Source organism: Lampetra planeri, chromosome 49, assembly GCF_965212315.1.
Source record: "Lampetra planeri chromosome 49, kcLamPlan1.2.h2, whole genome shotgun sequence".
Taxonomy (NCBI): Eukaryota; Metazoa; Chordata; class Hyperoartia; order Petromyzontiformes; family Petromyzontidae; genus Lampetra; species Lampetra planeri.
Window position 1 is genome coordinate 6,730,701 of NC_136155.1, and position 27,038 is coordinate 6,757,738.

Genomic DNA, 27,038 nt, shown 5'->3' on the forward strand with positions numbered 1-27,038 from the left:
AGTGGTGAGCTGTGGAGTGTGGTAAGCTGAGTGGTGAGCTGAGTAGTGAGCTGAGTGGTGAGCTGAGTGGTGAACTGTGGAGTGTGGTGAGCTGAGTGGTGAGCTGAGTGTGGTGAGCTGAGTGGTGAGCTGAGTGGTGAGCTGAGTGTGGTGAGCTGAGTGGTGAGCTGAGTGGTGAGCTGGGTGTGGTGAGCTGAGCTGAGAGTGGTGAGTTGAGTGGTTAGCTGGGTGGTGAGCTGAGTGTGGTGAGCTGAGTGGTGAGTTGAGTGGTGAGTTGAGTGGTGAGCTGAGTGGTGAGCTGAGTGTGGTGAGTGGTGAGTTGAGTGGTGAGTGGTGAGCTGAGTGGTGAGCTCAGTGGTGAACTGTGGAGTGTGGTGAGCTGAGTGGTGAGTTGAGTGTGGTGAGCTGAGTGGTGAGCTGAGTGGTGAGCTGAGTATGGTGAGCTGAGTGGTGAGTTGAGTGGTGAGCTGAGTGTGGTTAGTGGTGAGCTGTGGAGTGTGGTAAGCTGAGTGGTGAGCTGAGTGGTGAGCTGAGTGGTGAGCTGTGGAGTGTGGTGAGTTGAGTGGTGAGCTGAGTGGTGAGCTGAGTGTGGTGAGCTGAGTGGTGAGCTGAGTGGTGAGCTGAGAGTGGTGAGTTGAGTGGTTAGCTGGGTGGTGAGCTGAGTGTGGTGAGTGGTGAGCTGAGTGGTGAGCTGAGTGTGGTGTGGTGAGCTGAGTGGTGAGCTGAGTGTCGTGAGTGGTGAGCTGAGTGGTCAGCTGAGTGTGGTGAGTGGTGAGCTGAGTGGTGAGCTGAGTGTAGTGTGGTAAGTGGTGAGCTGAGTGGTGAGCTGAGTGTGGTGAGCTGAGTGGTTAGCTGAGTGGTGAGCTGTGAGCTGAGTGGTGAGTTGAGTGGTGAGCTGTGGTGAGCTGAGTGGTGAGCTGTGGTGAGCTGAGTGGTGAGTTGAGTGGTGAGCTGAGTGTGGTTAATGGTGAGCTGTGGTGAGCTGAGTGGTGAGCTGAGTGGTAAGTGGTGAGCTGAGTGGTGAGCTGAGTGGTGAGTTGTGAAGTGTGGTGAGTGGTGAGCTGAGTGGTGAGCTGTGGAGTGTGGTGAGTGGTGAGCTGAGTGGTGAGCTGAGTGGTGAGCTGAGTGTGGTGAGTGGTGAGCTGAGTGTGTTGAGCTGAGTGTGGGTGAGCTGAGTGGTGAGTTGAGTGGTGAGCTGAGTGGTGAGTTGTGGAGTGTGGTGAGTTGTGGAGTGTGGTGAGCTGAGTGGTGAGTGGTGGGCTGAGTGGTGGAGTGTGGTGAGTGGTGAGCTGAGTGGTGAGCTGAGTGTGGGTGAGCTGAGTGGTGGAGTGTGGTGAGTGGTGGGCTGAGTGGTGAGGCTGCTAGAGGCCCCCTGTAAGGAGCGGGGAGGGTGCCCCGCGTCTCGTCGCCACGGCAACCGGCGCTGTCGCGCGCAGCCAAACAACGCGCACGCAGCCTCCACTCACTCTCAGCCGCAGACTCAGAAAGTTCACATCTTGGTGATTTTAATTAACCATTATTATTAGTATCGTCGTCGTCGTCGTCGTCAATCAATCAATCGAAGGGAATCCGAGGCAGCGTTATCGCGATCGAAAGAGTTTTCATAGCAGCAGGAGCAGGAGGATGAGGATGGTGATCGCGCGGGTCTGAATCCTCTGGTGAGTAAAACGTTTCCCAGATGCACAGCTGTGATGGTGGTGGGTGACGAGGCGACGAAGACGACGAAGACGCCGCCACCGTCGTCGTCGTCCTCACGCTGTCGACGACTCTTTGTGACTTTCGGTGGAGTCGCGATGCGGTTGCGCGGACTGTGTGGGGAGCGGTGGTGCAGTGGTTAGCGCGCTGCGCTACGAACCCAGAGTTCCATTCCCGCTCACGGCCCAACACCGGTCACGATTATCTGAACCGGTCCCTGGGCCTCGCCTAGATCGACTCGGCCTCAAATTAGTACCTGGTGTGGTGCATAGCAAACATCGCCACTGGGGAGACAAAGGCGGCCGGGCGTGGAGCTGGCCACCCACCCCCTCGTGTGCCGTGCCGGCCTTCATAGGTGCTGCTCGCTAACAGCACTTGCCCCTACAATCTGTTAAGGCTACACGGGGGATCTTTATCTTGTGTGTGTGTGTATCAGCAGCGTGGACAATTCGCACGGATTTACGTTCATCACGACTTGACGTTGACGATTTAAAAGACCGCGCGGTGTCGGTGAGCGCGGTGTGACACACGCAGCAAGGAGGAGGCCCCAGAGCGGCAAGCAACAAACATCGCCACTCGTCGTGTTTGTAGAATGGGCACGAGCTTGCGTGACACCTGCACGTGCAGTACGTGTCCCGAGTTGAGAAAGTTTACACCGTGTTTAGGAACTTGGAGGAAAAGAGATGATGGTGGTGATCATGGTTATCTGGTTTTGGAGAAAATCAACCCGGAATGTGTCTGATCTCGGAAGTTCAGCAGGTTTGAGCCTGGATACTGCTGGCATCATAGACTCATCACCATGCATGACCGCACGGTTAAATAGGCGAGCGGGGACTACTGTATGGTTTGACAGCATGGGACAATCCTACGTATGAATGTTGAACTTCTTTCGCATCTAATGCCATCCTAAGCATGGCCATCATCACCGTTGCTTTTGTTATTTCTGTGTTCCTACTACGTGCCTGGGGGGAGTGGCGATGCAGCAGCTAGCGGGACCACTGCCTTGTGGACTAACCTGAGTTCGAGTGGCCGGTCCGGACGTGGCTGATAACAAACGTCAGTGGGGAGCGAGATCTGAATCGTTCCTTGCGCCTCTGCCAACACCAAGTCCGCACTTACTAACGTGGTGAAGTATGGTCAAATAGCCCGCTCCCCACCACGACCCGCACGGCGTGGAGAGGAGACCATCCATCCAGCCAGTGGATTAGCAAAACGTAACCGTACATGTGCATTGGGTTTTATATGGACATTTACAGGGCTTAATCTTTCATGACATTATCCTGGCACCCACCCCCACCCCCACAAATCCCCAGACACCTGCCCCCTACCTCTGACAGGGGTTGAATATTTTTTTTCCGGAGCTTAGCCTGGACAGCTCCATCTGAGTGAGTGTCTGTGTGTGTGTGGCAGATTTTACTTGGCAACTGGGCGTGTGCCCCACGGCGCCTCACGTGCCCTGTCTTGCCACGACATACACGTGAGGCAACGTTTGGCATGTTCGACGTGACGCTTATCGTTCAGACCCCCTGTACTTTCACTCCTGGATGGAGGCTTCGTCTCCACGCCATGTAGACCGTGGAGGTTGTTTGACGATTGTTTATCTTGCTGGTCGGTGAAGGTGAGTGAGGATCGGGGTTGCCCAGTTATTGATCACCACTGGTTAGCCAAGGCTGGGAATCGAACCGTTATAAAAAAAGTCTTGAGCTCAGTCGAGGCTTCACAGGATAAATAAATGGCACACATTAAGTATTATTGCTCAATTACAATTACGACTGTCCTTATCCCACATATGGAATATGTTTGTTTGGTGTTAGGGTACAAATTGTTTGGCAATTGTTATAATACACGTACATTGTTATAGATGGAAGTTGTATTCATGAAATTTTAGTCTTAAAAATACAAAATGCACTTCATATTTACTTCAGAAAAAGCATTTAAAGAAATACCACTGTGAGCCACGGTACTGCGTAAAGACATTTGCGAGTTATGTCATACTGCACAGTGTCGTTTCGCCGGACACACTGAAATGGGATTATTTTGTATCAAGTTAAAGCCTGGAATGCTCGTCTGTGACAAGCCCTGCTTTTATTATAATGCATTGAATGCATGCACGGTCATATGCCCTATGCTCTTAGTTTACAGATGTGAATGGGTCCTGGTGGTTTCAGATTTTCCCTGACACTGGCAGTAACAGGAGATGTGCTCCGGTCACCTGAACTGCGCGCTGTTTAGATTTTTGGTTGTATTATTTCTTCAGTGCTGCCAGACCTATACAAACAAGACAATATAGTTTTTCACATTTTCAAACTGATATATATATATATTTTGGCATAATCGTGTGGTGTACAATTGTGCCTAAAATGTGCAGGTAAATATATTGCAATACAGTAGTAGTAACTATAATATACAGGTAAATTTGCCGTATGACATTATATGTGGGATTGGCCACAACATTAAATTTAGCTCTTCTAATGCATTACTGTATAGCCTTTGATCAAATGGCCAAGAATGCACAGATCCCATCAATGCTAAGTGGGGTTGAGCTTGGATAGTGCTTGGATAGGTGGCCATGTGCATGGCAGTTTCTTGTAAGTGGCTGTGGCGCTGTGCTTGCGTGTGGGGCAAGCAGAGGGCGGTGCAGCGAAATTCATGACAGTATCGCTCTTTACTCCTCGGCTCTACCAACCCACGTTGACCGGTGCGGTGAAGTATGGGCAACTAATCCCAGCAGCTCACGTGGCATGGCGAGGCCCTCATCCCGCACTGTGATCATCAACGTCACCGTGTTATTTATCGTCAGGTCAATTCGCTGAGCCCACGTGTGCGTGGCAACTGATAACCAAGCTCTTTGTTAAAATCCACACATCCATTCGCGTTTGCACAATGTTTCTGTCATTGTCGTGTACATTACTACATGGTGTACGTACTGTATACGTGCCACCGAGCACACTCAGTGGCGTGTACAGTCATGTCATGGTGCCACATAGACACCAATGCTTGTGTATAACTCAGTAATGCAGCAAATTATATAATCACTGACCCTGAAATGCCAAGGGATAAGCATTTGTATATAAATATATTGTTGCATGACAAGAGCATGAAAGAGGCTGAAGGCTTTGTGAGGCCTTCATCCAGCACTGCACTGGTTATGGCTGATATGATATATTATGATTATGGTTATTCATATCCAAAAACACAATTATATTGTGTTTATAACCTTGTTCAGCCAGCAATGTGAATTGTAAAACTATTCCTTGGCATTCACTGGACACTCAATTAGTCATGTGGCCGAACCTAAGACTAAATCACCCTGAATGTGCCTGATCACTAAGATCTCAGAAGATAAGCAAAGTTAAGGCTTGGTTAGTACTTGGATGGGAGACTTGGGCTTTGATATGGCCAGAATCCATTGCATTACAGCAATGAATCGTTGAAGGGTTCTGAGCAGAGCGTTGAGTGGTATCTCCTCATGCGCATGATTTTTTTCTGGTACTCCGGTTTTTCCCTTATATCAAACTCGCCTTTTGCCCGTCCAAGGACGGGTGTATTGCAGTAAATTTGAAACTTGCAAGCGAAAAGCAGATCGCGACGTGATATTCATTGCATCAATTTGTGTGCAATTTGTAAGGCGGCGGTGACACAGACTTATTTCATTTTAAGGTTATAATCCCTTGTTCATCATGACGTCCTCTTTACTTTGATGTCTCAACAGCTTTACGGAGATCGCGTGACGTGAGGGTTCTGCCTTTGTAGTGAGGGTTGTAAGTTGACGCCGAGGAGGGGGGGAGGAGGCGCCTCGCCCCCCCCATGTGGAGTGACGTCACCCACTAATGAATATTAATGGTGGGGGGTGTCCATTTGGAGGACGTCACCTGTTCATGAGTATTAATGAGGGGGGCTGTTCATGTGGAGTGACGTCACCTGCTCATGAGTATTATTGAGGGGGGCTGGCCGACGTGGAGTGACGTCATGCGCGGGACACAGACATTCTTGGCTCATGGTAGTAAATATCCCTTGAGCGAGGATCCTCGTGAAGAAAATCGTTTTGAGGTTTGGTGAGAGGCATTCTTGGCTAAATATAGGGCATTCTTACATATTTGTGGCTGGTAGAATAAAACACTTTGTATTATTACTTGCAATTGCACTGCCTTTCATGAGCACGCAACTTGAGGGGCTGTACCTTTAACTTGTTTACTTTTTTGAATGGTATTTGGAGTAAAATATTCTTCAGATGTTTATGCCACTGCTCTGTCCCATTATGCTTGTGTCTTTACTGGCCAAATCAAATTTTTTTCTATCAAGTACATACTGTATATCCCACAAGTAAAGACATTGTTACGGTCATTAAGAGCCTTACCCACAGACATACTAAAGTACAACACATCATGTGGAGAATGGAATGTGCTGCTTTTGTATAGTGTACTGTTATGTATAATCATTGGCGTTTGTGTTCAATACAAAAAGTCATTCCAATTTCCTTTCAGTGGATGTTGACATGGTGACTGTATACAGTATTTGTTATGCATGCAGGATTTCCCTGGAACTTTTAAAAACTGGCAAATAACCAGATACCAAACGTATTACAAATTACCTTGTGTTCAAGTATCGTCTTCCTATAACTATTGAGGGAGTTTTAACACATCTGTAATGAGATCTTTAAAGCATTTGTCAACTGTACAGATAGATTGTTAGGAATAATCAAATACACAAGTACACTAAGTTATTCATCACCACACGTCGTGAATAACATATGTTACACACATTCACAAGACTCAATATTCATGGGCTATTCTTTGAAGAGGGATATAGTTTCAGTTGATCAAGGGAGTTAGCTGCTACTGGTCATAGGATCATGGTACAGTGTCATACAATAGAGTATAATTCATAATAAACGTTTTTGGGTTAGATCGCGTTATTTATAAATGTGTCGTAACCCTCCACCATCCGACACGGTCAATCAGCAAAAAAGTGTCACGTTGACAAAAGACAAATAGTTCACTACTTTAGCTCCACACCGGTGTGTTGAAGAGTGAATCCACAACATGACAATTTTTGAGTACGACGTTTCGCTGGTAATTACATCCAGCATCATCGGGCAATTCGCACTCAAAAAATGTAAATGTTGTGGATTCACGCTTCAACACACCGGTGGGCCAAAGTAGTGAACTATTTCTCTTTTGTCAACGTGACACTTTTTGCTGATTGGCCGTGTCGGGTGGTGGAGGGTTACGACACATTTATAAATAACGCGATCTAACCCAAAAACGTTTATTATGAATAATATTGGTCGCGAAAGCCCTACGTGTTAAATAGAATATAACTTCTCTTTCCCGAGGTGATTTGGGGGACGAATATCGCGCCTCCGATCAGCACGGTTGGCGACGTAGGATACGAAATAATTTCCACGTCTATATGGCGGATCCTAATGCCCGCAATGTCATCCGAAAATGTATTCCACTTATGCGCGACAAAATGCAAATAACCAACAAATAATAGGCTACATTTTCCGGATAACTCCTGGATAATAAAATTGTGGATAATGTGAAGCGGCTCCACGGTGCAGGATGGGATAGAATGTGGACAATAGTAAGACTAATGGTGCAGACCAAACAGCCCCCACGGATATTAGGAGCTGTGGGTAAAAGGCACGCAGATAATCAGACGATACTGGAGAAATCCGATTAGCTATACAGCTCTTTTTCACAGATGTGCAGTAGATGTCTGCTGCAATGCAACCTGGCAGTGTGACCTTGTTTATAAGTGGGAGGGTGGAGGCATAAGAACAGTCAACTTCAAACAATCTTGAAACTATTTTTTATAGCTGAGCCGATACGTCTATGGTCATTCACTGCATTGAAAACGGATGCAACGTGGAAACATCTTTTTGATTTCAGGTTTATTTGAATTGGCAAACGTTCAGGAAAAGCCACCACTGGTGATACATATTGTACTGGCAATTTTTTACTTTAATATTATAATTAAAATGGGATCTGAGTTTCCCCCCCCCCCCCCTCCGTGACGCTACAGGACTGACTCAGTACTGTGGCGTTATGGGTAACTGCGAAAAATCGTCCAGCACACTTCCTGTGCCTTGACCATAATGCCACTTGTCTTCCTCAATTTTGGTGGAGGAAAGAGCTATGTGTTCCGCATCCGTTGTGAAATTTACAAACGCCACTTACAGTGGTAGTGTCTCGTAAAAAATTTAGTGCGTACACTCTACCGTTCAATAAATGAAGCATTTTCTTTGGGTGGATTAAAGTGATGGTAAGGCTTGTCATGTTAAGCAATATCTGCCAGATAACGGTTGTACAAGAAAACGGAACGTTCCAGGCAAAAAGTAAGCCACTTATGTAAGTTACTGCTTCTGTGATACTATCAGTACTGCTATATACTACTGCATGAATATGTATAACAGTCAATAGGTTTCAGGAATATTGTAATGCAAGTGCAATTACTATACAGTAATGTACAATTGTTAAGTACTCAACTGGAACATACGTATGAAACAAGCATGGGTTTTGTAACAAATCCCAACGTGCGTTTGTCCGTCAGTATTTAATGGACGATGATCGTGGCACTATTAGGGTCAGGCGTGCAGGAAGCAGCACGTCCGTAAGCCATGACATGAGACAAAAGGGGCTTGGATAGCGGTACTCCAGGAGAGCCTGTGGAGAACGTTGAGATCAATTTAGCCGGTGTTCTCCAGGGTGGAAACCCAACTTTATACTTAAGTTTTGCTCACATTGGATCAACGTCACGAGAGTTAATGTGTGCACCCCTTTTTACAGACAGAGGGGCAGATGGAACTAATGCGCTTAAGCATTAGGGCTGAGAAGTATTAAAAAAGGCATGCAATGATTCACACCCACTCGGGATTAATCAAGTATCATTATTTGAGAAATGGGTCATGATTAAATTAATCGATTGTTTTTCTTTGCCTCACGTAGTAAATGTAGATTTTTTTTAAAATAACATAGTTTACATGTTTTGAATGTATTGTGTTATTTTCATAAACGTAATGCATATCGTGTGTGTAAAAATACAATAAATAATACAGTCTCAAATGGACACACTTCGATGTATGTAATTTGAACGTTAAATGTTTTTTTAATTGATATACTGTACTGCAGTGTGTTAAAATCACACTTTCCATGATCAAATGAGCATTCAGCAGTGCTAATCTCAGTTGGTGATCCTCAGCCAGTTGTGGAAATTCCGAATTACTGTGCTGGGGGTCTGTATCTGTTAACTTCCCACAAATACCCCTATTTGTCTGGCACATCTAAGTTGAGCCTCGCAGTAAGGGTGGCTTTCCACTGGCTATTGTCTGCGCTGAGCCAGAACCAAACCATGCTACGCTGGCTTCACAAGACATCCAAATCTGACTCGGAGCCAAGCAGGGCCAGGGATGGGTCTCATAACGCGTTCATTGCGTCAGCACGACTGAAACAGCGTCACCGCATCATATATGTGTGTTACGACTCATTCGCTGATGGCACGGCTCGGGTTTTGCAGTGGAACAAACACCTGGCACCTCCTCAGCAATGCTGGGCTTGGCTCGGTTTTGACCCAGTACGGCTTATTTGAACAGTGGAAAAGGGCAAATAGTGATCCTCATAAGTAGATGATGGACTGAGTTGACCCCCAACTCGGATTTGAACCAGAAACCTTTTGATTCAAATCTTTTGATTGTTACTGAAGCGTTCTTGCCTCTGTTCCATCCAACCAGATAAGTAATGTATGTACAGCCTTCAAAACATTTCAGGCGACTAGTGTTTGTATACAATACGGTACTGACTCACTGAGCCACATCCTGCAGACCAGTTATTCAATGTTGTGTATTAAGTGAGCTTTCTAGCACCTTCTGCCCCATATTGCATATGGTGCAAAAAGTTTTTTGCATGTTCTGCATGCCTGGTCCATACTTTACAAACACAGTGCCTTTCATGCTGTTGCCAGTGTTTAGTTTGTAAGGGCCACTTCCATTCCAATGCAAAGACTGTGCAAACACACAGACAAGTCCAGGCAAGTGTAACTATGATTTAAAACGGGCCAGAGTTACACAGTAGCCCACTATTTTCCAACTGGTGAGACGTACTCGACTCGTACCGTGTGCTGTATTATTACAGCAATCATTCTGCATGCACACGGGCAGCGTTTTATAATTCCGTGTACTCTGCAGCACTGTATACCATTCACTGGAATTAATTACACAATTGTTGGTAACCTTTACATTCATAAAGTAATACCGCACTGTATGAAAAAGACACATTTTTGGCAATTTCGTATCGTTGTGGGTTTTTGTTGTTGTAAAATTGGACAAGTCAACCAGGACATGCCACTAGCTTTAAATTGATCGCGTAATTTATGCTAAAAACTTTTACTAGTATTCTAGAGCAGCTTTAGCATGTTTAAAGGAGGCAAGCACATTCCTTTGTGGGCGTGAATGCTGGCATGGTTACCCACGTTGTATCCACCATGCTGGATCTTCACACACTGCACGGGCAGTGAAGAACCTTGTTTGCTCTCAAAATGAAGGCGAGCCCCTGTGCAGATGTACTATTCAGAGGCCTCGTTAGCCGTGCTGCTTTTAGGCGTGTTGCTAGTCACATAAGGCATTCAGGCGTGTGGCTCCAATTTACGATGTCTGTGGTCGAAGACTTTGATGTAACTATTGGTTTGCAGCGTAAGAAAATTGGATCACCGCTGCATTGGGCCCATAATTCGTCCACGAATTCCATCTTGGGGACTGTCAAACTCTCGGACTGCTGCGAGGTCTTCAGGATGTTCACGATCTGGACGTGCAAATTGTTGTCCACTGTACAGTAACAACACCACGCACCCCACCTTCTCGTATCCATCCTGACCAGTCAGCCGTCCACAACCAGTGGCTAAGCTCACAGTGTAACTGTCGTTTTGGACAGAAGTTCACCAATTTGACCTTTCACATTTGCTCACTTCTAAAGCAGTTTGTACTTATTTTCTATCCAGTAACCTATTTGTGCTTGGTGTAACATATTTTACGTATGTTTACATGTCTGCTTACCAGAGGTGGGACAAAGTCATTGTTATGCAAGTCCAAGTCGAGTCGCAAGTCATCAAATTCATGACTCGAGTCTGACTCGAGTCCAAGTCACATGACTCGAGTCCACATCTCATAGGTGGGACAAAGTCATTGTTATGCAAGTCCAAGTCGAGTCGCAAGTCATCAAATTCATGACTCGAGTCTGACTCGAGTCCAAGTCACATGACTCGAGTCCACACCTCTGCTGCTTACTATATACCCCAGTCCCCAGTAAGTTGGATATGCAGCTTAACACTTTATCCCCCCCGACTTCCACTCCCGCATGTGTGGATTTTCCATGGGTACTTAAGTTTTAGATTAAACGAAACTTTTATTTTTATTTCAACCAGGTAAGGCCCACTGAGCTATATACTGTAGCTCGTTTTTAGAAGCGACCTGACCACACATAATAGCTCAACGAAGTGGGTTACCGTGTGGAAATGTATATCACCCATATACAGGTAGTCCCCGACTTACGACGGTCCGACTTACGATATTTCGATCTTACGATGGCGATAGCGATACGACAAAATTGTCAAATATTTCACATTTCGCGCGGCAGGCAAACGCAGCAGCGTACGAGGTACGATACTGTACGTTGGGACGCATATAGTTTATACAGTACGGTACTGTAAATTGCTCTGTTTTTGCTAAATTATCACCATTCTTTAAGACTCCTGGGTAGGCTAGGCCATCTTCGACTTACGATATTTTTGACTTACGATGGGGTCGTCGTAACGCATCTCCATCGTAAGTCGGGGACTACCTGTATTCGTATCGAATGTTTCTAAATATGGAGTGAAAAACTGTAGAACCCGGAGAAAAATCCACGCGACCACGGGGAGAACGTGAAAATTCCAAATTTGCGGGTGTCAGGGTCGGGTTTGCACCCACGACCTCCTGTATACCAGGCGAGGTAGTTAACACCTCGCCACCATGGCGATCCTGCCATGTGCATGCACACAATGGGGAACTGGCCAAACACCCTGATGTAGTGCTTTGTTGAAAGGGTATTGAGACTCGGGGAGAAATTCCTGAATATACGCTTAGGTTTTTTCGGTAAAGTCACGTAGATAAAAATAAATAATAATAAAAATAATAATAGAAATAGAAATAAAATTTATAAATCACGAATTATAAATCACAATTTATAATTTTATTTTTATTTCTATTATTATTTATTATTATTTATTTTTACCTATGTGACTTTGCCGAAAAAACCTAACCTTGCAGTCACGAAAGCTTCACATCTAGAATTCCTGAATATGAGAAAGGAACAATATCATTGATGCTGTAGAGCAGTGGAACCAGATTCAGGCACTATGCTATGAACCCAGCGAACTTTAGTTCGAATCCCGGCCATGGCTAGAATCAGCGGTGAGTGATACCAATAATTCACTGCTGGCTCGCACACAAGTGACAGTTCCAAAAGTGGCACTTAACACTTAATTCGACAAAGCCTCTCTCAGCTCATACAGTGCGAAGCAGCAGCTAGGACGGAGGTGGGGGTTGGTTAAAAATAGCTCATTGATTCTGGTATTAAGATGAGCCCTGTTGCTGGCTTTAACTAATCTAGACTTAGTCAAGATTTCAGTCGCTTACTGTGACAGGGAACTCAGAAAGTAAAAGAAGATTCCACCCATCGCGTTGTGTGCCTGCTCGTTGCTTGGAGAGGAGGCTTTTGTAGGGCAATGTTGAAATGAAACAATAACACATCCCTTTCGTTTTTGTACTGTAGTTGTTGATCTGCATCTACAGCAGCCATACGGAAGAAGAAGACTGCTCGATTGTCAGGTCGCGCGTGGTGGGGTGATATGTGGGTGCTCTCAACTCTTCTAAGAGGGTTGTCTGGACAGCGTGGAAGAGTACGCAAACCATACCCTCGAGGCGGGCTTTGAGCAATTAATGCCAGGGCTGCACCTTTACCTTTGTATCGTTAAGTGTATTAACTGGGACATGGTTCTGGCTACAACCAGCCACATGTGGACCGTGCCTGCTCTTTATAGGTGCTCACAAACAGCACTTGCCAGCAACATTCTATATGGATGGCAATACGGGGGATATTTGTATACCCTGTATTTTAGGATTTTTTTCACTCTTACTATCATACAGTGCTTCCCAGCAGATGTGGAGTTGGGAGCAAGGTCACATGAGACAGGTAAATATCCCAGGTGCATTGCCGACTGCACGACACTGCTGCGTTGCTAGGGCTCAGCAGAACCGCTGTATAATTCGTAGTGAACAACGTGTGATGTTGTAATTGGGAAGACTGTGTCTCCGTTACTGGATTAAATAATAGCCAATGATTTAAACTGCCTTGCAGATTAGGGACGGCATGTTTCGCGTATTTGGCTGCTATACATTTCCACATAAGCCACTCCGTTGGGCTTTCACTTGTGACCAGGTCGCTTCTGAAAAACAGCTATATAGCTCAGTGGGCCTTACTTGGTAATATAAAAAAAGAGTTTTTTAAATGTTAGTTATGTCCACTAATTTACATTTTCTCCATGACCATGCTCCTGGTTTCTGCAAGCGGCAAGTTGCACATTCGATTAAACATTTAGATGCCCTTTTTATGTACGTAGTAAAGGAATACTTGTAAATATTGAGCAGCGGGACCTGGAATAGGAATTTGTATAGGTCAAGAGCTGTTTATGCAAAGGAACATATGCATGAGCTTGATCCCAGCCATGGCCAATACCAGTGGCGAGCAATATCTGAATTTGCTCCCTTAACCAATCCACACTGACCAGCCTGGTGAAGTATAGGGGAGCCGCAGTGGCGAGATGTTAACTACCTCGCCTGTTATGCAGGAGGTCGTGGGTTCGATCCCGATCCTGACGCCTGCTGTTTATTTGGAGTTTGCATGTTCTCCCCGTGGTCGCATGGATTTTCCTCCAGGCTCTCCATATTTTCCCTCCACATTTAGGAACATGCGTTTATAGAATATTCGGCTGCTGTCAATTTCCACGTGATGAGCCATTTCGTGAGCTATCATTTGTGGCCAGGTCACTTCTAAAAAAGGGCTACGGTATATAAACTCAGTGGGCCTTGCCTGGTAAAATAAAAAAAAATAGTGTACGTAAGTTTATAGTCAACAATCTCCATAACCGAGATAACATGGGTGGGGGCCTTCATCTAGAAGTGGATTATCAAAGAGCTGTGCATTATTATTTTACATGTATCCTTCACACAAACCTGCCAATACTAATACAAATGCATAGCAAAAAGGTCGAAATTAATATGCATCATTCACTTTTATCCGATTAAAACTTAAACATATTTAGAATTCTGTTAATATTTTGATTTAAAGCTTTCGTGACTGCAGGGATTCATATTCTTGGTTCTTTCGGTAAAGTCAAGTAGAAGGGAAATAATAAAAAAACATTCTCACGACGTTTCGACTGCCACACAAGCAATCATCATGCAACACAAGCAATCATCATCACCTGATGATGATTGCTTGTGTTGCAGTCGAAACGTCGTGAGAATTTGTATTGTTTTATATTTTTATTATTTCCCTTCTACGTGACTTTACAGAAATAACCAAGAATATAATTCTGTTTATGTTTTTATTTAGCTTGCCAAACGTGTAATTTATTTGTGCGTAAGTGTTATGCCACTTATTTGCTATTTTGTACACGCGAGTTGAAGTGCTAAACCATGAGGGGATCATCTACCATCCATAAACCCGTGACTATATCCACTGTGATTGTGTTGAGCAATGCAATGCTGTTATACTAATTGCGATTGACAAATCATTAAATGCAAATCTGTTTAATCGGCAGCAATAGGATGGGTCTGGTTTGTTTAAAGTGAGTTTAATTCTACGGGGAGACGGGGTATCTGCGTGTGTACACATTGTTGCATTTGTTGTTAACATCTTCGTGGCAAAACAAGCCTCTTGTGCATTCGCTGTTAATTACCGTTTGTTGAAAGAAATTGCATCGGATGTATCGTCAGGCGGGGTAGTGGGAAGTACAATGCAGAAGTTTGTGTGTGAAATTAAAAGTGCAAGACATTGCTGACAGATGGGCTGACAGCATTCTTTCAATCAACATGGCAGCATTGAAAGAATGCTAACGAGTGGAGAATTATTCATAATGACGGTAGTTTATTGTACTATAATGTCACATTGCATTTGATTATGATTATGAATGTTACCTCTTTAGACCACATAATGACAAGCCATAGTGAGTGTTTTAAAAAGTTTTCATATCGCCATACCAATTAGTAGTTACTTTAATCAAACTTGATTTTAAGCTTTCGTGACTGCAGGAATTAATCTTTGGTTCTTTCGGTAAATTCACGAAGAAGGAAAATAAATTAAATAATAGAATACGACGTTTCGATTGCAACACAAGCAGTCGTCATCAGGTAGAACTAAATTTGAGAGAGAGACAAAACACAGACACGGAGACACACAGACAGACACACAAGCAGAGAGAGACAACACAGAGACACACAGAGAGAGACACACAACATAATATACACAGAGATCCAATGCCTCTGTGTCGTGGCCTTAAATAGAGAGAGGGGGGGAGGTGGGTCTGCTGGAGCAGAGAAATTAGCATGTCTATGAGAGAGTTGTGTGGAAATCCACCCCGAAGCGGCCGGGGGAGAGAACAAGCGAATGGACCTATGAGAGCCTGGTCAATTTTAGAGAGAGAAATAGGCAGTTTGAGTCCGTGTATGCCCCATGCATTTTCGACACGACACTTCCCTGGTTATTCACGACGGATACGTTCCGGAGATGCTCGTGAACATAGCAAATTTGGCGGATAATGATATTGGCCTATGCAAACGTATCTTGAATGAATTACGTTGAATAAATACATACGCTGTTAAATAATGCAATTTATCATAACACAAATACATCAACATTGGTTAGAATAAGCGTAACGTAAATTTAAATAAATATTAAAGAATCACACTTCATAAATTAACTTACCTTAAATCATGACGCTGCTGCGCATAATTATTTTATTTCATCCTTTTCATTTCACCACTTTCTCACATCACATTCTCTCTTATCACTTTCTGTCATCACGGTATTTCTCTCTCCCCCAATGCAGTTGTGTAAAGTTCCAGATGCGAAACTGTTTTCTATATAAACCAAAAACTATAGCCATCCTCCATCCACCAAATCATTAAGGCCTCCCCAAACCAAACAATTAGTTATTCTTGTGCCTGGTACGTATTTTAAGCTGAGTTGACCAAAGGGAAGAACAAGCCAGATTTAGATGCCACCTGCCCTTGAGGTTGTACCTGGTTTTGAATTGAATCCAGGTTGTTGGGAGCAACAGACGCGTTTATTATTAATACTAATTTTACAGGCACTTTGTCAAGCCCACTATGATGTGAAGGTTTATGCGGACATCATCGCTTGCCACTGATGTGAGGAGCTGCGCCTTGGATTCGAACTCGGGTGGCCGGCGTGTCAGCTCAGTGCGCAAGCCACCGCACCATCAGCTCTGCAATACGACACCGCGCGTCTCAATCTGTGCCTCCTTTTCTTACAGACGAAGTTGTTGTGCGCTCTGCTTGAGCCACGTGCTTCGAGGGGGCCGCCACTGGAACAGCGCGGGGGCGCGTTGGGCATGGGGCGAACGTTGCCATAACGAAGGGCGGCGGTGGATTCGGAGCGCCCCTCGTGCACGCGACGGCGATGTCTGCCCGCTCGTCTGACGCCGAGGTGGAACGAAGCGTCCTGGAGGAGATGGATGAGAACGGCATCATCCGAATGGCGCAGTTCCCCGACGAGTTTGAGTATCAAAACGTGTGTTGTTGTTTTTTTTCTCTGTCTAAATGTTATTTTACATTGGATGCACGTGTTATTTAAATGATCGCGCCGCTGTTTAAAAGGAACGCACCCCGCTATTTGAAGGGAATGGAATGGTTGGTACAATGTTTGCGTAGACCAGACTCGCAATCCAGGGGTCGCCGGTTTGATTTGGCAGTGTGTGATGGAGTGAAGTGTGGGTACTTCCACCTATCTTCAAGATGACGGACCAGCGGTGAAGGAATAGGCTAAATTACGTTCTTGAGGGGCTCTCTTGGGCTCCCTCTAGTGGCTTCTGTTTTGCCAGAAATGGTGTGAGCAAACAATTGCAGAGCTTGACCCTATTATTTTAGAATTCATAATGTTCTCGTAATACTATGGGGCAATAACGCATTGCATTTATGAAGGGTCTCATTGTGACCACTTGTGTGGGTCGTTTCAATGGTAGAGGCCACACCGCCAGGGTAAACATCGATGATCGGTAAGAGGGAGAGGAGAGCTGGGAAAAATGGGCGGGAGGTCGTTACGTAGTGGAGATGTCACTCGTCAGAGGCGAAAGAGAAACACATGAAAGGTCTTAAGCCTGGAGTTCAAGAGGGACTGTGCGGAAAGGCATTCCAGACAATATGAAGTGGAAGAAGCCACTTACCACACATTCGATCCCAGGATAATCGATTCTTACCGTTTGGTTGTATTCCTCCCTCCCCCACCCCGAACAATATTTTTTTGAACGTACAAAATGTGTCGCAATACTCCAGGGGCAGAAGTGGAGAAAGACACAAACAAACAAACACAAAAACATGCCTTCAGGCAAGCTGTGTCGTCAGTGTAAATGTCAGATAAACACAGCTATGGCGAGTAGTGTGCGGGCGATAAGGGGAACAGTTCCGTGTTAAACTGTGTGAAGAAAATGGAGCGAGTTCATAAAATACCAATATTCTTAGGTTGTTATTTTATATATTTACCAATTTATAAAATTCCACTTTCTTGTGGTCAAACCATTCATAATACCACCAATCCCAGCGTATCTCAGCAGCTAAGCAGTGCGAAGGCTGGATGGTGCTTTGATGGGCCACCACCACCATGTACAAACAGGGTGCCATCAGGCTGCTGTGGAGCTACGTGGTGGGGCAGCAGAGGGCTGTGTGTCAAAATACATTGTTGCGATGTGGTGTAATGTGCTTCGATGTTATTATCACGTCTTCGCTGCCTGCCTTCACCGACCCATCCTGAGCGGCGTGGTGAAGTATGGTCAGATAACCTCCACGACCGACAGACAGCGTGGTGAGGTCCTCATCCAGCAGCGGACTGACACAAGGTTCCGTACATGTGGAAATATCCACTGTGCAGTGTACCTAGCATGTGAGTGAAACTGGATATTTAAATGATGATTATTTTTGGCTGAACAAAATTCAAGCTCACCTCGCAAAAACACGTGTTCATTTAGCACTCTGTCCAGTAGAGGGCATGTGTGTTCTTCGCGGGTGAGAACATGAGATGAGAAAAGAGGCAAATCTAAAGTGCTGAGATTTTTGTTCAGCATTCATTGGCATCTCACCTTATTGTCATGCACGTTTTATGGTCTTAGCAGCTTGATAATAAGTGGCTTCCATTGGCATAGGCAATTACCGTTGTCATTTCATGCACACGAGAAACATTCATTTCTAATTTGATTGTGAAAAAAATATCACGCCTGGATTTCGCCACAAAACAGCATGTATGCTGTTGTTGCTGTTGTTGTTTTGACATGTACTCTTACGTAAAAACATGCTTTGTTTCACACAGAGGGTGCTTGACAGGGGAGATGATGGCATTGAGGAATTTTATACACCTGGTGATGAGCTGCCAGATGGCGACCCATCCAAGCACGGGTACGACGGAGACTTTTATACCGACGAGCCGAGCCTCACGGCCAGTGACATCCCAGACTCGGCAAATTCGTGGGGCCCTCCTGCACAGAATGGTAAGTACCACGTGTGAAATTAAAGGGGAGGGCGGTGGGGTGGAGGAAAACGTCGTGTTTTGTTTTTGACTGATTTACGTTGTGGATGCTGTGTAATGGCGAGCACGCTAAACTTGAAATCCACTGGTCATCAGTTTAGTCTCTTGGCATGGCAGTTGAAATAATGGTGCAAGTTTATTAAATTTCCCCCACACCCGCTTCTGTCCATCTAGGGGTTTGTTGGGGAGACCATGGTTAGTTTATTTGCAGATTGCGTGCGGTGCGGTAAAGTGTGGGTACTCTCACCTTTTCCAAGACGTCTGGCCAGCGTGGACAAATAGACCAAAATGCTCTTGAGTGGAGGCTCTTCTGCCAGCAGTAACATCAGCGAGTAATTGCAGGGCTGCAACTTAACCTTTAGTGAACAAAGGTCAAATCCAAATGGCTCCTTTGCTCCAGTGCTCATGTCCATTCGTGACCATTGGATATTGCACATTTTTTTATGGCAAGAGCTACTTTGCCAATAAAATGAACGCGCATCAGTGGAGATACTTATGCCACCGGAGTATTTTGTTGGTAAAATAATATTTGACCAACATGGAATGGGGAATGCATTCATGCAGCAGTGAATTAACAAAGTCGTCTAAATTCTTTAAGATTCACATCGAATAGGCCAACCTTAAGTGACAAACTCCATTTTAACTTATTAAAAATTATATTTTAAAAGTATTTTAAAACAATATAGAACATCAATTAATATTAGGATTATCTGGATATAACTACCAGTATTGCAGACCATACTCAACAGCACCTTCGGGTAGGCCTTGCACCATGAATTCCAAACGTACAAATTATTTTCTTTTATTATCTTACATAGATTTCTATCTCACCTTGTTCCAATGCACTTTACAGCGATTATACAATTGTACATAAGACGATGGGAGTTGAGATAAAATATGGGGTTATTCAAAGTGGTGGTGTAGTTATGGTGACACTTAGGAGAACAGGTGGGAGAGGTTAAGGAGGGGTTGGGGTTGGCATAGGAGTAGTGGTAGTGATAGGGGTAGACGCAGGCCTGGTCATAGCTGGGAGGGCAGGAGCGGGGATTAGCAGAAGCAGAATGGGCTAGGGCAGGGGTCGGAAACCAAAATGACAAGAATACATATTTTTTTCGAATTCGGTAAAAAAACTCAATATTTCAAGAGCGGCAATGCATGTGAATACGAGACGGTACTTAATAAATAAAGTCACGAAGCAGTCCTTAAAGAGCTGTACGCGGTTCCGGAGCTGCAGATCGCCAACCCCTGGGCTAGGGAGAAGAAGTGGGTTGTTTTAAGGGAGGAACGGAAGCAGGTGAGTGAAGCCGATTGTGTTGTTGTGCAGAGCGATGGGCGAGTCGGTGGAGGCGCTCGAACACCACCGGCGGCCATGGTGGCAGCCGGAAGCCATCGCTGCAGGAGTTTGTGGAAGCAGAGGACGCACTGGGAGGCGCCCACGGGAGCGCGGAGGAGCAGCCAGACCTGCCGTACGACCGCTCGCTCATGAACGACAGCCTGGCCCAGTGGCAGGAGATGGAACACCTCCTGGAGGTGTACAACAAAACCCTAGATGCCAGTGAAGATTTCTCCGATGGACCACACAATGCTGGCGCGGCGGACTTCCTCGGCTCTGGGCACGAGTCGCACTTTGAAAACTCTGAGGAGATGTACGGGAACACCGGGAACCTGCTGGGGGACACCATGCACTTTCCCAGAGACTCGGACGTGCAGGGTGTGTACAACCTGGAGGACGCGCGCGAAGCAGTGGGTGCTGGCCAGCTGGACGGCGGTGCGGAGCTTCGTTGGGCGGGCGCGCCTCGGGAGAGGATGGATTTGAACAGGCATCGCCTGTCGGAGGAGTTTCAGCGCGACGAGATCCACCCGAGCAGTTTCATCGCCGCCGAGATCATGCCGGACTTGAACGGGGAGAGTGCGGACGAAAGAAACAGCAGAGTTAGCGAACCCTCACAAAGGAGCGACCACTCGTCGAGGCTGCGTAATGTGAATAAACAACAGGACAGATGGCTAGAGGGAGACGCAGACTACTCGCCACAAAATAGGCACGACGTTGGCAAAACGCCGGCTGGACTGATGTCCACACAGCACAAAGGGACGTACGTGCAGAGAAGCCCGCTAAAGGCCGACCATGGGCTAAACGTGATTTACAATGCACAGGACGACCATCAGCACGTTGCAAGATCGCCGAGCTCGAACGCCACGCTGGCAGCTCCGCAGATGGTAACGGAAACACCAGGCAGGTCGAGGCGCTCAAAGCCGTCGCCTATGGAACCGCGGGGTCACGTGAAGACGCCGAATCGGTCACAGAGCTCGAGAGCGTCCGCTTCGAGGTCTGGTCACACGAAAACAGCTTCCAACGACAGAATTGGCTCCAGGTCACCGAGCCCTATCGGAACCGCGCACAATGCACGAGCCTCCCGCTCCATAAGCCCCGGCCGGTCTCAAAGGCAGCTGAATTACCCACTTCCCGACTTGTCCAAAGTTGGACCCAAGGTTAACTTTCCCAGGCAAGGCCACGTCTACCAGAATAAAAGGGCATCACTCGGGGAGGTCGAAACACCGAAATCCGCGCGGTCGCCGGCTGATGTCGTGCGCAGGGTCCTGGCGGATTCGGATGCTGCACCGTTGTGTGAAGGTCAGAGTTCAAGGGTTGTCACTTCTGACCCCGCGACAGACTTGGTGCACCAATTGCAGGTGAGAGCTTTAGTGAAGAATTACAAATGTGATTGTTTTTTTATATATATGATTTTAACAAGCTACAAAAATGTCAGTGCTGCATCATGCTTTCTGATTAAATAAGTTGACATTTAATACTGCTGGATGGATAGATGCAGGGGGATTAAAACTTCCATGCCTGGGAAATTTAATTTGGGACATACATAAGGATTCCAAGTCCAGAGTGCTAACCATTATACCAAGGCAGCATCCCTTTTGCCAAAAACTAATAAAGCATACTTATAAAACCATCCTGCTTGCATTTATTACCACATTCAGTTATCCTTAGTGGATAATTGAATGTGATGATTAAAGGAAAATTAGTTGGTATGTTTATGGTGATTATTATTGATGGTGTTGTAAGTGGCCATGGATTATTCTTTTTTTGACCATGTTTATATCTATTTTTTATTCTGCAGGAAGATTATGACCGGTTACTTACTAAGTACGCTGAGGCTGAAAACACTATTGACCAGCTACGACTTGGAGCAAAGGTCTCTGCAACAACAACAACAATCTCGTTGACTGTAAACTGAACAAATGTGTGCCGATTCAAGTCTCTACTACAGATGTCTGTGTTGTATGGTCATTTATTTAAGTGATCCATTTAAAGTGGTTACACGTGGGTTTATCGTTGTCACTGAATTATAGTTGTCATTGAATTGCTGTTCTAAACACAGCAGAATGATGTCGGGAGAAGGGGCTTAATTCTAAAAGATAGCTTCACGATTCAATTGCACGGATGTTGTGCTCGAAAATAGGATCATTGAGCTTGTTGTATCAAAGAATGATAGTGTAATATTTATTAGAGCATTTGACATAGAGTACAAGAGCTTACCCTGCTTCCCTGGGGTTTTTGCTATTTTCCGCTGTGGCTCGGGACGATATGTACTCATTCACATTTCATTTTGTCCATCACAGGTGTCTCTGTATTCGGATAGTCCTGTGCCCAGACAAGTGGTGCAACAGCGAGTGCTCCCCCATTCCAGTCAGGTCATGACCTTACAATTCCCACACTCCCAGCAAGCAATGCTGCATAACACCAATCCCGCGACGTCGGAATGGGCACATTCGACAGCACAGTTTGGTGAGTCGGGATATTTTTGGCTGCTTTTATTTTATAATTTACACTAATATGGGACTATCGTTTTTAATGGAAAAAGAACGGATGATACACTGTAACTTGATAACAAATGTCATTTTAATGGCTTCAAAAAGTCAAAAAGTCTCCCACTTGTTCGCCATCGTTGTCAACGCGTGTCTGGAATCTTCTCCAGGTGGTCTCCAGAGCACGGAGGCACATTTATTGTGGTATTGTTGCATATTCTCAGAAGCGTTAACATTTTTTGAAGCAGCTAGTATATATGCATACGTATATTCGGTGCACATTACAAGGCTGCTGCCCTGATGTCAAGCACACTGGACTCGCAATACAGAAGTTGCCGTTCAAACAGTGGTGCAAGGTTTTCTTTTTATTCTCTCACCTCCGCACACCCCGCAGTATAAATGGGTGCGTCACAGTCGATCGGCAGGTTGTGTGTGGTGGAGTAAAATATGCGTACTCCCACCTCTTGCAAGATATCTGGCCAGCGTGGAATAGTAGGCCAAATACCCTCAAGAGGGGCTCCCCAGAGCTCTCTCTAGTGGAGGCAGTTCTGCCAGCCCGAGCACAACATTGTAGGGATGCAGCTTTACCTTTTACACTTTGCAAAGCAGCCTGCAATGGTGGTGTTATACGTTTACAGCCTTTCATTTGGGGACATTTTTTCGGAGTTTAAATACCCTTCCAGGTGATGGTCTAGCATTGTGTCAGGGTAACATTCAGAACTTATTTTGTTAATATCTTGATGAAGGTGCTCCAGTGTCAAAAACATTATTTTCACTTTGTGGGAAGCCAACAACAGTGATATACATGGATTGGCCCCTGCTCTAAGATCGTGAAAGTTCTGCTACCGGTCATCAAGCAGTGGATTGATCATGGCTGCTGCTGCTGATCCAGGAACTACTAATTGAGGATGTGCACCACCCACGAGCAAATGCTCACTTAAATATATCATAAGAGACCAAACTTTGTCTCTACATTAAATAAAAAAAAATGCTATGGGGCAATTGGTCCAATCATCCCATAAGTGTTTTTGGACCAAACTTTTTGCCGCTGTGAATTATTTTAGTTTTTTATACCTAAAGAATATATGATCTGTGGTTAAAGCGGCTGACGTTTCACTCCGCCTGCTGGGAACGGAGCGTTGGACATCGTGTGGAACAGCAACGCGTAGTGCATCTCGAATACACATCGCACCCAGTAGAGTGTGTATTCATCGTGTTCATTTACAAACACACTCCCCACAGCTCCTTACACGCAGCCAGGAGAGCATGAGGTCGTGAATGAGCACGGGGCACAAGGCAGCACTGGGAGTTTCGGTAGGGCCCCACAGCCTCCCTTGGATTCCCTTGATCCTAGCATCACCTCTCAGCTGGAGACAGAGCTGGCCAAGCAGGTGAAGAAATTCAAGGAGCAGGTGAGCCACTCGGCACGCACAGCGATGATCATCAATGCTGTAGATGCCACCCAGAGGCAGATGTAGAAACTTCCCAAACGGAGGCCGTTCAGAAATGTCAAGCTTTTTTTAAATCAGGCCCTCCATGAATAATACGCAAAATCACGTTCAGTGTATTTATATCAATAAATACAAATAAAACACCAATTGTATTTGTCTCAAGAAGGTTGTGATCCATCCCCATGAGCCCCCTGTCTGCCCAGTCGTTGCCTCCCAACTCTCACTGCCCTATCTTGCTGCCCCTTCTCTTCCGCTGTGGAGTTTGTATGTTTTCTTGTTGTGCACAAGTTTCTTCTGCGTTCTCCCGTTGTCTCCATTAGCTTGAAGTAAACGTGCAATGCAACATCCCAATGTTGAAGATTTACCAGCAAATTATCTAATTGGGATTACACATAGCTGCAAAGTTGGCAGGACCCTCCTGAAAAAGAGTTTTGAGACTCAGAGATGTTTTACTACATAAACAAGCATAATAACAACAACAACAATAAAATACGAACTTGGTAAGAGCTGAAGGAATCGGATTCCAAAACCGAGCAGTGTGAACATAATGAGGAGATGTTATTTATTGCTCTTTGAATTTACTTTTCTGAAGTTATCGCCATTCATTTTGCAGCCTGGCAGACCTTTCCTCTCCATGGCCCAGAAGTCGATCTCTTTTTCATTTTAGAGCTCCCAAATGGCTAAATTAGCTGTGGTAAGGTTCTTACAATATCCCTCCACCTGGCTGAGAGTCTATGGTTGATAATATATTCAATAATCATTAATTAAATTTAACCAGTGTTGGCAGTGCTATGAATTATACAACTGCTTATAGGCCTAGTGGTGACAATGCAAGTCATTTTATTTACCCATTAAAGCCTCCCTGAGTCTCAAGGCTCCTGTTCAGGAGGGTACCGCATTGGGATATTTGGCCAATTTCATTCATGAGCATATGGCACGAGGGAGGAACAAGGCATACTCAGAGGAAACACACACATACAACGGAATATCGCTCAAAGCTCTGCGCATATAATATATATTCAATCTATTGCTGTACTGCACACAAGCTAAATAAATGTAAAGAAATAATTTGCAATTTCCTCGCCAGCTGGCATGCAGTGCTGCAGATGTAAATGGCGATGTTTATGATAACATTATCTACAATATATGCAATATTTTACACATGATACAATTTCAAGCCTCGAGAATGTGTATATAATATGGGAGCCACGGTACCTGGTATACAGGAGGTCGTGGGTTCTATTCCAACCATGACCCCTGTATATTTGGAGTTTGCATGTTTTCCCCGTGGTCGCGTGGATTTTTCTCCGGGTCCTCTGGGTTTTTCCTTCCACGCTTAGAAACATGCGTTTAGAGTATTATGCTGCTATACATTTCCACGTGATAATCCATTTTTTTCAGCAAAAATGTGTGGCCAGTACGCTTTTGAAAAATAGCCGTATTGCTCAGTGGGCCTTTCCTGGAAAAACAATTTTTTTCTCGTTTACAATATGTGGCAGGCAGCAGAGGGCAATACTGACAAACTCAATGCTGTAAGTATAAGGTGGTGATGTGGCCGAGCCGTAGCGCGTTTCGTCCACTTGTTTCACGGTTGGAATCCAGTGGCTGCCCTGATTAATACTGCGGGTGTAATACACTTGATAATGCTGCATGCCTTCTGCTTCACTCACAGTGCACGTGAAAGGTGCCGTGACGTAATTCACATCAGTGGGCCATTGGTGTCGGGATCTACATTTCCCCAATTCGAAAATTAACCGCAACTTACTCAAATTGGGATTACGCGTAGCAATCAACGCCCCCTGCTGGCAGAATGATGCCCCAAGTCACTTCTTGCAAATGAGAATCGTGCTGCTCTCTTGAGTCCTTACCTCGTAAAAAAAATACACCTTAAAGTTCACGTACTATTACTTAATGTATGTTGCTCCCCCACGTTTACGCTCACCGCCTTCACCAACCTGCACTGACCAGCGTGGTGAAGTATGATCGATTAACTCCCGTGACCTATGGTGTAAGGATGCTCTCATCAAGCAGCGGATCGACACAAAGGGCTCTACATGTGCATTATGGTGCAGGGAATACATCGCACACGACGAAGTGATTGAAAGGCGTAACGTATGCACATGCGTTTAGCCGAGCAGGGGGATTTATAAGCAATTTCACAATGTTTGAGCAGACCCCGCAGAGAGGCGAAATGAAATTGTACAATGAGCTGTTGACGCGGTGGATGTATCTCAAGATTCATCTCACGTCATCTCACTGGGTCTTTGTTGTAAAATACAATCGTGCCCTTTGGCGCAACTTTCCACATGGCGTACACGCTGCTGGGAAAAGTATTCGAGAGGAGACATCAATCCGGCTGTGTTGAGACAATCTTGTGACTCTTGCCACGATGTGCCCACTGCCGTAGCTGAACAAAACAGCTCTTAGCGATAGCCAGATAGATAGAGATATATTTAAAGCACGGTACAAAAAAATATATTGGTGAATAAAAATACACAAATCAATTGCAGATGAAGGCCTCCCCTTGCTGGGTTGGTCATTTTTGGGGGGTTACTTGACCATACTTCACCATGCTGGTTATTGTGGGGTCGTGAAGAGAAGTACCCAGGCCCAGTTGACAGTGATTTTAGAAATAACCGCGAAACACTGTGCCACTGCTCTACTGATTATTGACTAGCATCTTTGAATGCTGACATTTCATTAAGTCACTGGGGAAGGGCGGTGGAGGAGGCGGGAGGTGTACGCTTATGAAATACACTGCACAGCAACCACAAATATAAACACACCAACATGATGCAAAACGTTCCGTTACTTAGCAATGCAGCCTTCAAACACATGCCCTAAGTCACTGCTGACCTGCCCTTTCTGGACATTCGTGAAGAAGAGCTGTATAGCAACTTCGGATTCCTCCAGTATAAGTAAATGTTCTGATTCTGGTAATCTTACCACTACGATGCTACTATCTCTGAGACGTGTTTTCGGGTTGGACCGTGTGTTCTCAGATAGCAATGCAGCACAACCGCGAAAACCTACCCAGTATCACTACACCAATGCAGCAATACACAAGTGCCAATATATGCTGGCTGATTCACAGTGGACGTCAAACGTCCGTTGGCGTCATTCACAAGAATGGGTCATCGTGTGCCGGTGTCAGGGTCCAAATTTGCCAAATTCACAAGTCTCCCGAAAATTACTAAATTGGAAATAGGCGTAGCGATAATCG

At 45.3% G+C, this 27,038-nt stretch overlaps 1 protein-coding gene across 3 annotated transcripts in view; it reads left to right on the forward strand.

The window, feature by feature from the left end:
• Window positions 1-1,437: 1,437 nt before the first annotated feature.
• Window positions 1,438-27,038, forward strand: part of LOC144733920 (microtubule organization protein AKNA-like) — a 68,082-nt gene continuing 42,481 nt past the window's right edge. The window contains exons 1-7 of one of the 3 annotated variants that reach the window (XM_078615934.1): window positions 1,438-1,658; window positions 16,285-16,541; window positions 18,330-18,507; window positions 19,870-21,236; window positions 21,677-21,751; window positions 22,179-22,344; window positions 23,607-23,776. In XM_078615934.1, coding sequence (XP_078472060.1) covers window positions 16,431-16,541; window positions 18,330-18,507; window positions 19,870-21,236; window positions 21,677-21,751; window positions 22,179-22,344; window positions 23,607-23,776 — 2,067 coding nt within the window. In that variant the 5' untranslated portion in view covers window positions 1,438-1,658; window positions 16,285-16,430. Of the gene's footprint in view, window positions 1,659-7,787; window positions 8,049-16,284; window positions 16,542-18,329; window positions 18,508-19,869; window positions 21,237-21,676; window positions 21,752-22,178; window positions 22,345-23,606; window positions 23,777-27,038 lie in introns of those variants that run through there. The other 2 variants (XM_078615935.1, XM_078615933.1) reach the window with 2 other exon arrangements.